A 17,186-nucleotide genomic window follows, 5' to 3' on the forward strand; every position below is an offset into this window, starting at 1 on the left:
GGCTGCTGCCTCGCGTTCATAATTTTTGAATAAAAGTTGAAAACAGAGACTTGATTTCATTTTTTTACTCAATTTTCTGAAGGCATGAAATGATTTAGTGCAAGAAACTGCACTGAAGGCTGCTTTAAGTTTGAAAGTGGAAAATCAGCTAATTTGAGTACAGCTTAGAGTGTTATTGGCTAAAATACGAGCCTGCTTTAAGAAATCTGAAGAGACATAAAGCCAGGAACCTTTGGTCACTCATGACCTGGCTGCTGCCTGATATTGGCACCTCTGTGCGAGGACAGGGAAGGTGGCAGGTCCACGTGCCTGGCAGGGGCAGCTCCTGCTGGAACAGGTCTGTCCTCGTTGTCCATGCGCCTGGGATCGACTCCCTAGGACAGCTGGGAGAGCGAAGGTGAGTGGGTAGAAGATGCATGGTATGAAGATTCCCCAGCTTCCACTTTGCTTTAATGTAACGCCCGCTCGAGTTAGCAAATGGTCTTCACACAGGAAAATGTTCACACAGGGGTAGTGATTCTAGATGGTTCTCCTGGAAATGCCGACGTTTTCCCTTAGCTCCAAGCGAAACACATTTAACAAGGGTAATCAAAGTAGATCCCACAGTCAGGATGTGCCTTATTACACAACAAAAAGGGAGAGGTTAGACTTTCATATACAGAGGACAGGAGGATAAATGATAGAACTTGTCTGTTTTTCTTTCTGCTTGGCATTGCCAACCCAAGGGGAGGCTGCCTTAAGCACTTTGAACCTCCTGTCAGTCAGTGGTAGCCTCTTAAATGAGCAATGCAATCAACGCTCACCGGGCCAGAAAGTGAAGCATAAGTGAGCAGTAACTTCATTGAGCAGGAACTTACTTCATGGAGCAGTTGTTCCACCAGAGCACTTCTTCATTCCCCATTCGCACCCGGTTCTTCCTGTAGTTGCCTGGACTCAGACTGTGGAAACAGAAATAACCGGTAGCAGCTCAGATGGCCATACTTCCACTATGTATGTGGACCACATTTTGCTTTTGAGTAAAGGTGGACAATGCACAGACACAGCTGCTTGAAGTGGCCAGGAGAAGGCTGCAGGAAAACCCCGGTATTACTAACCCCCGATTCTAACCCATGAGAATTTCTGCACTGCCAAGTTTTGCTGTACTGCCAGAAGATACGTACGGGGAGCTTGTCCTCCTTTTCTGTAAAGTCTTTTAACTTTGTTTGCTTTATTTTGCTTCTCAAATGTGAAAGATTATGATCCTCTTCGCCTGCTAGAGAAAAGGAAAGCAATGTTAATTCAAAGCAATGCCAGTATCCTAAAAAGAACTCAGGCATAGAGATCTGGAAATAATTCATCCCTCGTCCTCCCTTTCCCTTCCAAAATCTATTATTTTGCATTGAAAAGAAAGCAGTATTTATTATTTTTTTTTACAAGAGAGAAAGTGATGAAATATTTGTTGCAGATCAGACTGGTTTTAACAAAGGTTTACATTCAGGCAGACTTCAAAACCTGCTATTTTGAAATGAAGATTCATTGAAGTACGGACTTTGGGGAGTTTGAGTCCTTTTTTTCCTTTTTTTTTTTTTTTTAACTGATTGCTGCTATTCAATTGTGACTCAGATTCATGGATTGTGTTGACCAAAATCCCAGCAATGTTTTCAAAGCTGTTTGCTTCACAAATACTCATGACCACGACTAGATGGCCTTGAATAGATACATATGTTCATTATTTGCATGAGATAGGATTTACCAGCCTGTAGGAGGGTTGAAAAGCAAATCATTGCAGCACATAGCGAACCTTTGAGCTGGTACTGCTAGAGTGCTTAGGATCATGGTCACATCATGGATACTCTAAAAAAAAACAGCTTCTAGTGCTGTGGCTGCCATTTACAAAGCTTCAGAGCAGAAGGATAAACTAGCAGGAATTTTTATATTAACTGGAGTATGTCAAAGGATTTAGGAATTGCTGAGTTCTCATGTTGACTTTACATCTTAACAGTTTCAAACTAAAAGATTCAAACTAAAGACTAAAAACACTGCAGTGAGCTATGGCTGCAGTTTACTGGCCTTCTTGGCTATCCTCTAGGGATGAAACACGCCTGGGACCTTTTGACAGACTCTGTTTATTCTTAAATCTAAACTCAGCCACATTTTGAGACTTTTGGAATGAATTTAAGTGGGTACAGAATGTGCCCCTATGATAGTCTTGCCTGTCCCAGTGTGTAATTTTTAACCTTCCAAGCTCTACCTCCCTATTCTTGACTACTAAATTTATGGTTGACCATAAAGACGAAAACCAGATTCACCACAACTAGCGGGACTGCCATCCAGTCCATCTCTGCCTTCTGCTGCAGTGCCCAGGTCACAGCTGCTGAACCTCACTGCTTTACTGGCAAGAGAATCCTGTAGAATCAAAGGCAGGCATTTAATCCGATTATCAGATAATGTTGGAATAATCTCAGTAGCATAAAACAGAAGTGTTTATCTTAAAAACCTATGTATTTTTTAAATCAGTCTCCAGTTAGCAGAAAACAAATGACTACTTGTAACTAAGTACTTTTTGTTTTGAGGCAAGATAATGCAGGAGATTTTTTCCTAAAGTACATGTTTCCTTTGATTTAAAAAATGACACAAGCTTACTTTTATGAAATCAATCTCCAAATGAAAGCATCTCTTTTGTCTGAGAGATCTGATTAGGTTCTCGATTGTCAAATGAAGTGATAAACCTGTTCAGGCACTGTTTGGCAAGGTAGCCTTTTTCAGAGGCTACACAAAAGATACAGTCTGAATTCTGGGTCTTTGAAATGAGAGGTTTCAAAGTGGGTGTTTATGTGGGTGTTTTTTGTAACACACTAATGCTGGAGGTAGGTATTTTGAATGTTTGAATATCGTTAGCGGGAGCTCTAGCAATTATCTCCAAACTATTCCAAATTTCTAAGCTTGAGCACACATGCAAAATGAAGAAGAGTAGGACCAAAGATCAGGAGGTTTTGTGATGCTAGGATGATCAAACATCAGTTAAAAGAAGAATTTTAATAATAATGATAGCAAACTAGTGAAATGCAAGATAGCAACACAACCCATGAGGCCTGGCTTAATCAGATAATGATTCCCCCTCAACTACCTCTAGCAGAAAAAGCTTCTTTTCATTGAAGTGACAAGTTAGCACCCTCTGAACAACAAGTTCTTGTGTAGTCCTGAACTTAAAAATATATCAAGTGCTATGCAGATATATCTATTGACAACTTTAGACAACCTTTCTAACAACGGGGCCTCATCCTCCCCAAAACTAACCTTGTTAAGGGCGAGAGCATAATTTAATGTAATAGTGACTTCACAGTCACCCTCATGAACTGTCGCAGACGTAATCTAGAGGGAAAGAGAACCATTAGTACAACTTACAAAAATACACTGATACAGTTTTAGGCATAACTACCATCAGCCCTTAAGTGAGGGGCATCAACAAGCAAATAATAACAATAATAAATCCTGTGTGTCAACCTTTGTGTGCTCAGGATAAGAAACCACCACTCCTCATCTCACTGGAAAAGGCGCACGTGGCATTTTCAGTGATTGGGATATCAGAATGCCAGAAATGCCCAGTTATGCCAACACTATAAGCTATGGCTTTGCTTCAAACAACTGCAGGTTTTTCCCATCCAGACTTTGTGAAAGGCTACGTAGTCCTTAGGATTCCCTACTCCAGAAGGGCTTCTTATCTGCTGTAGTTGCATCAAGCTGTAGAAGCACAGTCTGTAGTAAAACATGGGCACCCTTCTGGGTCAATTCATTTAGATAGCAATGTTGGCAGGAAAGGAATTGAGGTAATTTACAAAAAAAAAAAAAAAAAAAAAAAAAAAAAAGCATGTGGGGGATTTTAAAAGCAATATGAAGCTGACAAGGTTACACTGTAGCAGATTGAGATTTTGATAATGTCGATTATATTTCTAATCTGTGTGAAAACACCCAAAGAAGCATTAAATCCAGAGTGCTGGCATCCACTTTGAATTGTTTCTGTTGCTTTTGGGAGTGATGTTTCCAGACAATAGGGTGAGCACAGGCCAAGAAGCAGCAGGGCTATAGTCTCTCTCTAAGCAATTTAACATCTTCCAGGCATATCCTTTTGCATCCTCCAGCAGAGCAAACATGTTGCATGGGACGTGTATCTCAGCTCCACCAAGCAGTTGTCTCCTGTATTTATATTTGTGCTACAGTTTCTCAACGTACTGGTGGACACAGTAGGTCTGAATGGACCTAAAATTCACATGCAAAATATCGGATGGGATGTCATACCTCCCAAAAGGGACATTTGCCAAACACCAAGCAGATTCCTGACCCCCACCCCGGGGTTCCTGTGTACAGCAGCTTTTCTATAGCTGTTTCCAAGGTGGTTTCTCCGCGGCAATGCCAACGGATGGCATTCCCAGCGCTGCTTCCACCTCCCTCCTGCCGCCAGCCTTCTCCAGTGCCCACGGCGATGCCCTTCCCAGGCTCCCTGGGCTGGTTTTAGCCTGGGCCAGCTCCCTGATCCCATTTGTGGCAGGACAGGGCCACGAGCGGCTGGGAACCGCGCGGGGGATGCGGCTCCTCGAGCCCATGGGGCTGCCGAGGGAAAAGCACGATGCTGCAGCTGAACCTCAGGGATAACTGAGGGCACAAACACACCGATTGTGAAATCCCTGTGGCTGGGGAGTTTTCCAAGCTTCCAGACAAACATCTGTCAGCAACAGTTCGGGCAGAGCGGGGTCTCCGTTGCGACAGGGACCAAGTGATCTCTCAGTCGTTCCCCCCTATCTCTGAGGGCTCTTAGGAAGAGCCTTCAATTTTCACGTTCTCCTTTCACCTTCTCACTATCAACACTTTAATTATGTTAATGTGTTTTGGTGGCCTAAGGAGACCACATCTCCAGCTTGAAAAGCCAACTGCCTTAAACACGCTCTTCCCGGGCTAGTTTACAACAGGAATGGGCTATATGGACCAGAGGGAATTGCTGCTATCTGCTGGTGTAAAACAGCCATGGGCAGAGACAAACAGCATCTAAATGTGCAGGGCACATTTAACTAACTGGCTGCCCAGATGTCAAGGTCCTCTCTTCTCCTCTCAGTTGCCTGCTGTGAACACGGCAAAGGCAGCTGAACGAGGGCTTTTTGGCTTCTGACATTCTTCTCATCACTATGAGGTGAGAGGAGAATAGAAACTAGTGCCAGAATATTTTATCTTGAGGTTTTTTTGTTTGTTTGTTTGTTTGTTTTTTCTGTCACACCAAATGGGGAGACACTACTCATAAATTCCTACCTTTCCCATGCGAGGTTCTCCGATCAGTGCTCTGAACTCACGGTTGTTCTGTGCGTAGCTTCTAAGGTGAGCGCAGACGTGATCCAGCTGTTTTCTCCAGTAACCTGAACAGAGGGAGTTAAGCAGGAGAAAATTCCCTGAAAATGTTATCCGTATTTTTTTCCACTTATATGATAGAGGATTAAAAAATAGTATATTTTCACTGAGACAAAAAACACTTGATCTTTTTTTCCAAAAGGTTCAACTGATCAAGAAAATGACAAGCAAGCTACGCTTAAAATATATATATATATATACACACACACACTCAAATACTCTTATTCGTGTGTTGTAATTCATTCCTAGAGCACCTCTGTTCACAACAAAGCCATGTCTCAGTTTTCTGTTTGAATCAAAATTGGCCTCAGGGGAAGGAGAATCTCAGACTACTCCAGGCAGAAATCAGTGCAATGTTTCAAAAATCACTTGCATTTTTTAACGTTTTCTTAATCTTTAAAAGTAGTATCCAATATCTGGCACTATCTGAAATCAAGAAATAGGTATATATGCAGCATATTCCTCAGTTCCTCAGAGGGTCCAATGGGGAGTGTATGACACCAGTGTGATCAAAGCTGCCTCTCCTACAGCGATGTCTCTTAAGAGAAGACTCCCCATTTCAGAGCAAGGGAGAAGGAAAGATTGCCCCAGTCATCACTGAAAAAATAAAAATCTTCATCTGGATATGCGCTCACAGAGTCAAACCAGGACATTTTAACATTCATTAGTGCCTTTTCTACACACCATAAAAATAACCATAGAAAAGACCCAGGGATGGGAAAGCCAATCTGGAAAAGTAATTGTCCCTCCCAACTACAATTTGATGCTGTAGCGCTTTAAAATAAACATATATTCTGGACTCTACAACTGGACTGCCCTGTGACATTGAAGACAATCTGGCAAAATAGGCCATTTATTATGTCCTTAGTTAATAACAACAGTCTGCCTTCAAGGGTTTGGAGGCTGGAATTGTAGTTTTCTCAGGAGAATAAGACTAAAATCTCTAAAAACTGTGTGCTTTTTTAATGATAGCAGAGAGACGAGATTCAACAAACTGACTGATGAAACCAACAAGTGCAAAACAAATTATTCTGCAGCAGCCTCTGCACGAGGCTACAGTCTTGCTCTGCAAGGAGTGATGCAGATGGGTGGGGAAAATGGGGACTACAAGAGCTAGGAAGGTTTCCACCAACCTCTTTTCTGTTTTAATTCTATTAAGAATCCCTTTCCCCAGTTCAATTTGCTTTACTTCCAAAACTTTCATCATACATTCCCCAATGCTGTTCCAAAACTTTCATCATGTATTCCCCAATGCTGCTCCAAAGAAGGGCTTCATGGAGACAAAGTCCATCATACTCAGGAGCTGTGATCCCCAGTATCTCTAAGAGAGGAAGTTTTGCTCAGCAGTTCTCCCAACGAGCTCTATAGCTGTCCTAACTGAACCCCACTCCCTTGGCTGCCGTGTGGGGATGTTTCTCAGAGGTTTCCATATCTATGCTCAACTAGTAAAGCTGTACAGGAGTCATTAACCCTAATTTAGATTATTGCCAGTATGCTTTTTTAGCCATTGATCTAGATCAGTGATCTGACTTTTGCATTTATGAGTGTCTGGTGGGGAGACAGACTATAATCTTTTCAAAGCCAGTGTTTAATTTTGTATTTTCTTGAAAACTAAAAACTGCTCTTTTTTTTTTTTTTGATTACATAAAATTAATAACTTTTTCTAACCCCTTCCAGGACTGATGGCTGTTAGGAGAGGCTTATGATCACTCATCTTTTCCAGCTTTTCTTTTTGCAAAACCATCTCAAGCTCCTTCTTCTCCAGCAGTTTGCTAGATGGGTAAAAAAGTCCAGTGGTTTGGGTTCCTTTATCTTGTCTTTGATTTAGATCCACTCTTGGTCTGGACGAGGAAATTGGAAGGGGCTGCCAGGCACCTTCAGCCTGGAATCCTTTAGCCTGCAGGGGAGACAGGAAAGGAAGAGTATGACTATTACCATTAAATGACTTACAAGCAGAAAATAACCATAACAGTACTAAAAAAAAAAAAAAAAAAAAGAAGACAGAAGAATGAAAATGCTAGAAGGGAGAGATAATAACATTTTTTATTTTATTATTTTTGATTCAAGAAACCCAAACAACAATGTGAAGAAAGCAAAGATGAAGAAACCAAAACTGATGCATGTTTTGGTACAGCAAGCTATCTACATGCTGACCTTGCTAAGGATCATGCTCTTTTCTTAAAGCAGAGTTTTGAAAGCAACGTTACAGTTGCATGAAAGAATACCTTGCATTAGCAGGACACAAATAATTGTGACTAATCAGATGAAGGTACTTAAAGAGCTAAGACTTTGCAAAGCTGTTTGTTTCTCACTGCTATTTAGAACGAGGCTGGATTAAGGCCTTCAGCTAAGGCTGAATTCATTTCTGTAGAAAAGAATTCTCAGGATAAACACAGCCTTTGTTTTGCCCACAAATCGCTCACAGTACACCTCACTGTCTCAAAAAGGAAATTAATGGAGTTGCATCAATTTATACCCTTGGTGGACTAGCCTATCCTTTAAATGTGGCCAAAGCCCTGCTTGTAGTAGCATGTGTCTTACCTCGGAGGGGACCAGCGAGTCCCCAGCACCCGTCAATGTGCTGCTGTGAGCAATGCCCCTCTCCTGGGGCTCTATGTAAACACCACAGGAGCCACAGAACCGAGCGTATGGTTGGTTGGTGGTCCCACACTTGAAGCAAGCGAAGTAGGACAGAGTGGGGCTGAACTGGAAAGTTGAAGGAAACACCCGTCACCGCAGCACCGTCTGATGCACGACTCAGGAGAGGTAAAAGCAACGTCACGAACTAAAAGGAACTAAAACAACTGCACCTAAAGGTATTAGGTTAGAAACAGCAACCAGGACACCAGTCTGCCCACACGCTGGCAGATGCAAGAGAGTAAAACTTCAGTTATCTCAGCTCTATGCCACAGAGGCTTTTTTTTTTTTCTTTTTTTTCCTCAGAGAGATCTAGCATTTTGGCAGCTTTTTTCTTCAGCAATGCTCTGTCATTATTAATCTGGTGCTCTGATACTGAGTCTTGATCAAAATCCAGGTCAATTCTAATCCCTCTAGAGTCCTCCCGACAAAATGCAGGCCCAATTGCTATGTGCACATACAGGGGAGAGTTTCAAATTTATGTAGACTCAGTTCATTAAAAAAAGTCCCGAATGTCATTTTAGCCAAAATACTATGTCTTTTAAGTGTATTCCAGAAGGAAGTTTAGGAAGTTTTTTTCAGTGACTGCACTCAGCAGAGCACGGGCTCTATGTTGCACCTACCTTGGCTCCACACCAGTCACAGAACCTGCTATCACAGTGGTTCACACGAGTGCATTTTGAGCAGGCAATCGTCTTCCCTTGCTGCCCGGGGAGAAGTTGCGGGGTGTCTCCTCCAAACGGAGGCTAATGAAACAAAACAAACGTCAGGAAGAAAATACTCCTTCTAAAGAAAAGTTTCCCAGCTAAGCAAGGGGAAGGAGCACACAAGCTACTCTGATAACACTAAGTAAAACTCATCCTAAAAGAATTCGTCCAACAAATAAGCAGGCTGACTTTGCTGCTGTAGCCTGTAACCTCCTCATTACAAAACCACAGTAAAATATAATATTAATTCAATTGCTTTTCTTTTTAATTAACTCTTATCAACTGTGTCACCTTCCGATGAGTACTTATTAAGATGGCCCCATATAAAAGGAAACTAAGATGGGGCTTCTCTCCTGATAAACTTATATTTTTCAAGACCCAAACCCCAATGGTTATTTTCTTTTCTACCTTTTAAAGTCTGTGCAGTAATTTGGCAATGAAGGTGGGTTCAGAGACAACGAGATTCTTTCAGTTTGATATTTTATTTGCTACATACATAATTCTGGCACTCTTGCTCATATCGTTACATATTAGCTAGATTTCCTTACTGCAAAGGAGTTTTTTTTTTCAGTTGAGACTTCCAGAGGGGTGATTATGGATCCTAGTTAGTATGAATATGTCTTCCTAGCTTTTGTATCAAGGCTTATGCTGTTTATTTCCTCTGCAAGTCAGAACTATGGAAAAGGAGCAGAGTCTGAGGAATTTTTAAGATATATCACAACAGCAAGTTGAAAAAACAGTGAACAGCCCTCTTTTCATCTGCAGCCTTGATGACAATTTGAACAATGTTTTTCATTATTTCACATTTGGAAGATAAAATTTACAAGTTCACAAGTCTACATACCTACATTTAGTGAGCATTTAAATATGTGCTTATCTCCCAGGAATCTTGCAGATTCCTACCAAAATTCACTCTGAAATGACACCTCAGTGCCTATGCAAAAGACCTTTCCAACTAGCTATTGATGGTCTTAAAAACTGAGGATGTTGCCATTATAATGAGAACATTTTAACTCGCAAATCATTTTTCTTCTTCCCTTTCTATATTTATCACAACCTGGTGAAGAAAAATGTATCACAAGGCTTTACAAAACTTTTCCAGGAGTGAACATATATGTTTACTTTTTCAAGGAACCAATCCAGCAAGCTAAACCAGGAGCTGAAAAATAGCAATTTTAGGGATATCGATCATTGTCATTTCTCTCACCTCTGTACACAGTCACTGTCAAATACAAGCATTGCAGCTGCATGCTGGCAGGGAGAGCAGCAAATGGAGATAACAAAAATAACGGAAAAGATTTATTTCCACAAAATAATTGAAATTAATGAGAATCACATTCCTGATGTATACACTAGAGTTCTCTACTGCAGTTAAAAATAATCTGAACACAAAGACAACTTCCTGCAACACTCAGTCAGGACTATCTGTTTTCTGGACTTTGAAAATGGCACTTGTATTCCTGACTTCCACAAGAGAAACCTGAAGGTGTAGGATGCACTTACTTTATCTGCAGTTGGACATCTGAGATGGAGCATGGGTGGGAATTCTGAGCTAGAATATAGGAGGGGAAAGATTCTCTGCTTTTGCAACATAGGTGCAAAAAGATATGGCTTCAGTTTTCCAGAGGGAAAATATATATATATATATATATATATATATATATATATGTAAAATTTCTGCCTTGACGTAATAAGCCCCAGTGTGATCAGTGCAGGAAACCTTACCAGCTGTGCTTCAGGCAGTTTGCTTTCACAAGTCACACAGTGTTTATGGTGAAGAGGATTTCCAGTGCCACAGGCCCGACAAATTACTTTGCCCTTTCAAACAGGAAAGAATGCATTACACGTGGTATTTTAAAACTGTCAGTAATAACAAGATAAACTCTCCAGTCACTTGAGTGCTGAAGATAGAAGAGATCCTTCAAGTCAGTGCTATGGGCTTCAGACTTTAGTTAAGCCACATTGCCTCATCCTCACAAACTCACCATTGGTGCCAAGTTTGTTTAAACTACAGTTAAAAAAAAAAAATAGTAGTATTACACTATTAGGCCCTAAGGTTCAAGTTTAACTTTGTACCCACCTCGAGGCTGCCCTAAAACATTAAATTTGGGCCAATGCCTATAATATTCTTTGACATCAGGCTGATAGCTGCCTCAGACTGTGAATTTTCTTTATTTTCTGAGACTGTTCAGTCAGTAGCTTCCTTTCACTACCCTCTCCTTCCCCTATTTATATTTATTTTTAATCGTACCAACACTTAAAGCTGCCGTAATTAGACAAACCCAAATTAGATCAAAATAATTGTAATGAAAGTCACCAGTTACAAAAATGAAGGTAGGAGGTAAATGGTTAATGTGTTGTTGTTATTCTCAAATACCTTTAAGCAGATGGCGGTTTGGGGCTGCAGCTGTGGAGCTATAGGTGCTTCACATATAATGCAGGTGGGTGTATTCATTGGCACCAGACATCTGCATTCAACACATGGTGCCATCTGAAGGAAAAGCCACATCACGTCTTATTAAGGACCATAATGAGATAATTACGATTATCATGATATTCTCAGTATTTTGCTGGTTAGTCTACATCAGCAGCAAAATCACTGGAAGCAGCAACTGCCAACAACAGGTGTTGGAATTGAACCTTAAAGATCAGAGGCTATCAAAAAATAGGAAGACAATTGGAGAGAGAAAGCTTTACTATTAAAAATGTTTCAGAAAGGCTCTGACTTAGTTTCCATAGTTTAAAATGCTATAACAGTATGTGTGCACATAGCTCAAATCCTCTTAATGATCCTCCACCATCATTTCACACTACAGTGTTGGCCCAGACAAAACATCCTTCTGAGGATACAGGACAAAAAAAAAAAAAACAGAGCACTGGTGCATTAGAATGGGTTATTAACTCTTGGGAAGATATTGAGAAGACAGTTAAAGCCATCACTACATAAAGGCAGTTAAAAAGGGTGCTCTAACATATGCCCACGCATGGCACCATGTAGGTCTTGAGGCACGTTAGATGGTATTCTACAGTGATGACATATCAGGATTGGCCATTAATGTCTGATAATAATTATGCTAATTGCAGTGAAGGCTAGGGTCATGTGATTGCATTTGGGGATGTTTCCTGGCACAAAATAATCAAAACTAAATTATTTTTGCAAAGTTATCCCTATTAAAACATGTGGCACTTGAAGCAATTAATGGCGAATTTCCCAAGAGAGAACAGAAGAGAAAGTGTCCAACCACTTAAAAATCACCTTGGTTCAAATGCTAAGATTAGTGAACAAAATGGAGCAATCAGAACTTTCCAGATGAAAGTATGACTAAATAGAGGCATCCACGGCAACAACTGGGTAATTTACTGAGGAAGCTAGTTTATCTGAAGAGGATTTGTTGTTTTTTCTGAGGTTTTGCTGACCTGTGTTCCTTCAGGGGCTGGGAAGCGCCGTACTGGCACGGGTGGGACAGGAGATCCACATTCCTGACAGAAGTGAGCCAGGGGGTCGCACGGGCGAGGTGTGGAACAACAAGCACATCTGAAAACACACACAGAAGTGTGGTGTTACACACTAGTGTAGTGTTACACTGCTGCAGAATGACGAGTAACCTGGGACATAGCCTAGCCCAGCAACTTCCACCTTCTGGTTTCCAGGCTGTGGTGGTCCACCAGGCCACGTCCCGATGTCTGTGATGAGAGGCCTTGAGCTCTAAGCAGCCTTGCAGGGTATAAAATGTAATAGCTGCTGCTATTCGTTATTCTTCCTCACCATATGAGGAAACATGCTCCCTGCCATGAGATCTGTGCCAGGCCTTGCTGCTGCAATACAAGGTACCAATGATAAACTCCTTCAGGACTAGCGAGCAATGAAGGCTGCACTCTGCAGTTTGGAAATAGTTTTTCTTTTGATCCTGCAGATAATAGTATTTTTTTTTTTTAAGGATGAGGAAATAGATAATGGCTTTGTACAATGATAAGTAAATATAACCATTAGCAAGAGAAATCAGAATTTTCAAATCCATAACTGGATTACATTCTTTTGTTACAAGTCGGAGTCGATCTTTGCTTTCTTTGTTTTTGTGAAACCTCACAGTATTATCAACTTGGTTGTGAAAGGCAATTGTTTTGTTACTTCCCACAGACAAAAATGTTATAAGAAAAAGGTCACTGACTTGAGGAAATCCGTCTCCTTCTGGATTCTTGCAGTCTGTGTGCTTGCCAGGCTCTTCCGGCTGGTCACTGCAGAAGAACTAGCAAACTGAAATAAAGGCAATTCTTTGGCATTAATTAGCTGACATTTGCAAATGCATGCAAGGTTAGCAAAATCAACTGCAGACACATTGAGATAAAGTGCATTGAAACGCAGTGCTTTAAGGAATACCCCCTACACCTTGATTGCTCTATTAGCTCTAATAACAACATACGAGTTCTTCCCATAAAAATAAATGAATCTTTCTAATTATTTCTGAGAAAGAATGACTGAATCTTAAGTCTTAAATATCAGCTGACTGTCCTATGGGAATAACTATTTGTTATTTACAGCTCAGTAACATATAAGAACGGAATTGTTAGGAATGCAAGCTCTGGTAGCCAGCTCTGCCTAGTTTTCCTTCTATGGATGTACATCTCCGGATATTCCTATTCCAGTGTGGCATTACCAGCAAGTCCCAATCAATTCTATATAGTATAGTATAGCCAGAGGCATTCCTCTTTGACAGATCATGTGAGAATGTTCACATTTTTTCACATTTTTATTGTTTTATAGCTCAGTTCTGGTGACAGCCCTTTGCAGTCTTCCTCCATAGCTCCCTTCTTACCTGCAGAGACTCTGTGGGTGGCACTGAGCTGGATTCCTCTCTGCATCCTGCTGTTTCCATACGAATGGTCAGGAGCTGTGGTCCTTTCAGGGACCTGTGAGCAGCTTTCCCTTCTGCCTCCAGCTCTACAATTATAACCATATTTCATCCCATTATTCCACTCTCATTCATTTCATGCATTTAACATATAGATTAACATGACTATCATGTACTCTCATGTTTTAAATTCCAATGGCAAATGTATTTCCACCTATTCTAACAGGTTATTTGACATCTAGATCTTGGGTTAATATAATTTACATGGAATTATAGAAAATTAAGACAGAAGAATATTTATTTCTCTCTGAAATAGCTTACTTTTGTATTTTTCTTCTTCCTTCTCACACCCCACAAAAAACAAAAACAATAAAACACAGCTCCTAAGATTACTGAGTAAATATTAATATTACTCTTTGCTCTTAAAAAGTCCCATTGCCATAACCATGAAGTAACAGCTTCTATTAAAAGAGAAAATTGAGTCAAGCTTTCATTTCTGTTTTGTGTATTTATCTCGGAATTCTTCTGCAAGGCACACTCAAACAGCAAAGAACTCTCTAAAGAACTTGAAATCCCATCAGCTTAATAGGATATTCAGGAACAAAGGGAAACATAGATTGGGTCTTGTTAATGTTGCTCACAACTGAATGACATTTTAAAGTGTTATTAAAAATGCAGTGTGAAATGTATGGATTTTTTTCCCCTATATTCTCCCTATTCTCGGTGTTAAGAAATCTAAACTAGAATTCCCAGTCTAAAATCTAAACTGGAACGTCCTCTTAGGGTATGAAATTATCTATATTTTACCAGTGATAACAAAGAAAATCCTTACACTATCTTTGCATCTAAGGTAGAAATCTCTTTCAGTTATTATGAAGTAAAACCAAACCTTGAAAATCTTGGCGTGCTTCACTCCAGGCAGACTTGATTTCCACATTCACTCCGTTCTTCTTTGGTTTTGTAGTAAACGCATCATTTTCACTTTCCTACAAAATAATCCATTTTAATTCCAAAAAAATAGTCATCTTTGTTCTATTTCTCTCTTGTTATAGTTACTTGTTATGATTCAAAAAGTATATGGTAAGGTATTAATTCTCAATATAAGCATTTAATATGCTTAAATTATAAATGTATTTTTAAAAATATCTGACCTGAACTGGTCATGCAAGACCAAACAAGAAAACAAAAAAGAAGAAAAGCCACATTCCCTTGAAATTTTAGTGTCATGAAAATGCCTGAAGCAGGAAATATGGGCAAACAGAGAAAATATAACATATAAACAGTACATGTAACCAAAGTTTGATCTCAAAGTAAAACAATGCAACATTTTATGCTCAGATAATGCGTTACAATTGCTACAACTTGCCTGCATGAAGAGATCCTTTAGGAAATTCTTATCATTCTCTTCACCAGAGAAGGGGATGTTTGGTGGTTTGTATTCTACCAGAAACACCTTTGTTACGATGGCACTTTCCCTGCAGTCCCTGAAAGGCAATTTTCACAGAACTGCATACATGCCATACACAGCTGTGCAGCAAAATGTAAATCCCTGATGAAAAGAGTTCATCTGCTGGAACATCACCTCCAAGCTTGCAGGGCATTATTTTAGTTATTATTTTAGTTATTTTTTAGTTATTTTTAGTTATTTTAGTTATTATTATTTAATACCAGTCCTAGGCAATACCCCCTGTAACCATCACTTTGTTTTCTCCCCTCTCCACTTTTTTTTTCTTATATTAATAATTCACCCACTAAGAAGTTACCAAAAAAGCATATGGATGCTTTAATTCCTCACTGGCTTTTACATATGAGACTGCTGCTAATCCTTAAGATTAGTGTCTAAAGTGTCTAATTATTGGGGTAATTTGTGCTTTGCCAGCATCACGGAAACAGAGAACAAGATTTTTCCTCCATTCAAAACACCCTATGGAAGCACTCATTTTCCCTACGAAGTAGCATTTAGTATGATATTCATTTCAGGTAACAACTGTCATTCTTTACCATGTATGAAGTGACAGCAGGAACACTAAAATGCCTTTAAGTGTTCAAAGCATTAATTTAGGATTTTATTAAATGTCATTCTAGAGCATATCGTTATCCTACCTAAAAGTGTCTCACTAGAAACATACTGTTGGATCACTGGGTGTTTTCCAGCCTCAGAAAGTGCCATCCTAGTTCCTCGAGCATTTCTGATGATTCTATTCAAATGGATGAACTCTGTGGAGTGTATTTTAAGAGCCACTAACCCATGACCTCCATGGATCATCCGGCCCTTCATCCACGGCCTGGGAGAAAAACATCCTAGAGATAATCCAGATCAAATGAGCTGCCCCTCACTCACCAGGTACTGATTGCTCAGAAAAAAACACAGCTCTAAGCTGTGATTGGGATATCTGGTCCTTATCAGGGTACTACTAAAATAAAACAAGATACCTACTTGGTAACTGCCAGTGCCTTCACTGTTATTTTCCCAACTGGTAACACGATAGGTTCCTTATACTTCAAAGTACTATGTTCTCCATAGCCACGTTTCCTAGTGAGTTCTGGTTTGCTTCCATCTAAAGTGTAATAAATAGTGACTTCGGGGGTATCTGAAAGACACAGAGAAAGTAATTATCCAAACCATATTGGAGCTGCACAAAATAACCTCTACACCTGGAAATACTCATGCTGTGTTTGGTTTTTCTCATGTAAACAAAACAAGTTGCACAAATGATGGAAAGTTCAGCACCAAAACTATTTCTCCCATGAAAAGCTGGTGGCTAAACAAATACAATGTCATGACAAGCGAGATTTCTTTCCATAAAGTAGCTGTTGCACTGGTTTGGGATGAAAACAAAGCAACCACTTGTCTGTTCTGAAGACAGCAAAAAATAATTTCTTCCATAATGAAAGGCAGCATTTCAAAAAAAAAAAAAAAAATGTAAGGATGACTTTCTGAGCGAGTTTGGCATGTGATATTTTCAAGCAGCATTTTTGCAGCCACAGTAAATTATTACAACTTAAGAGCTTGGCTTTGGAAGCAAGTAAGAACACTATCATGCATGAACTCATGTAATACGACAATATTTCTTGAATGTATAAATCTAAGGGCAAGTATATAAGGGCAAATTTAAGGGCAAAACACCTAGGTCCGTTCTGTGAATTACTTCAGGAAGTAAACACATACTATTATAATTATCATAATTTAAAAAAAAAAAGAGGCTAATAAGAAGAGTTTCAAATGATCACATAAGGAGGAGTTTTACATAAGAGTCAAAACTGTTATTTGTACCTGACTTTATTTCTACAGGAGTATTTGTGTCTATTTCATGCTTAGTCTTCCCAGGAAGAGGGATTTGGAGAGGTATGAGCTGAGGCACTGAGACAGAACCCGCTGTCATTTTTTCCTCAATGGGGATCTTTAAAAAAGAACAAAGCAAGAAAAAAGCAGAAAATTATTTTTCATAATAGAAGAATGCAGTAAGAAATGTTGCATTTCAATGAGATTCCTCGTCCAGATTTGTTTGTCTTGAAAGAGAATACCAGATTCCTTCAAATGCTAATTCTCATCAATATTTCTATGGTTTTCACGCTGAAAAAGAGTAACATCTTGTAGAACTTTTGCATTATTCTGCAC

General features: G+C 39.8%; 1 protein-coding gene across 1 annotated transcript; it reads right to left on the reverse strand.

Annotated features, from left to right (window-relative positions):
- Positions 1 to 236: 236 nt before the first annotated feature.
- DZANK1 (double zinc ribbon and ankyrin repeat domains 1) lies at positions 237 to 16,964 on the reverse strand. Its single transcript, XM_088530336.1, is given in 18 exon segments — positions 237 to 374; positions 858 to 938; positions 1,161 to 1,252; positions 2,289 to 2,385; positions 3,277 to 3,351; positions 5,278 to 5,381; positions 7,042 to 7,270; positions 7,915 to 8,079; positions 8,634 to 8,756; positions 10,443 to 10,535; positions 11,095 to 11,208; positions 12,135 to 12,252; positions 12,887 to 12,972; positions 13,532 to 13,656; positions 14,457 to 14,553; positions 14,934 to 15,051; positions 16,005 to 16,158; positions 16,842 to 16,964. Coding segments are annotated over 18 exon segments (2,118 nt in total). The 5' UTR covers positions 16,951 to 16,964.
- Between the last annotated feature and the right edge of the window lie 222 nt (positions 16,965 to 17,186).

Source organism: Tinamus guttatus, unplaced genomic scaffold, assembly GCF_059628265.1.
Source record: "Tinamus guttatus ecotype Peru unplaced genomic scaffold, ASM5962826v1 Tinamus_guttatus_pri_ptg000367l, whole genome shotgun sequence".
NCBI classification, from domain to species: Eukaryota; Metazoa; Chordata; class Aves; order Tinamiformes; family Tinamidae; genus Tinamus; species Tinamus guttatus.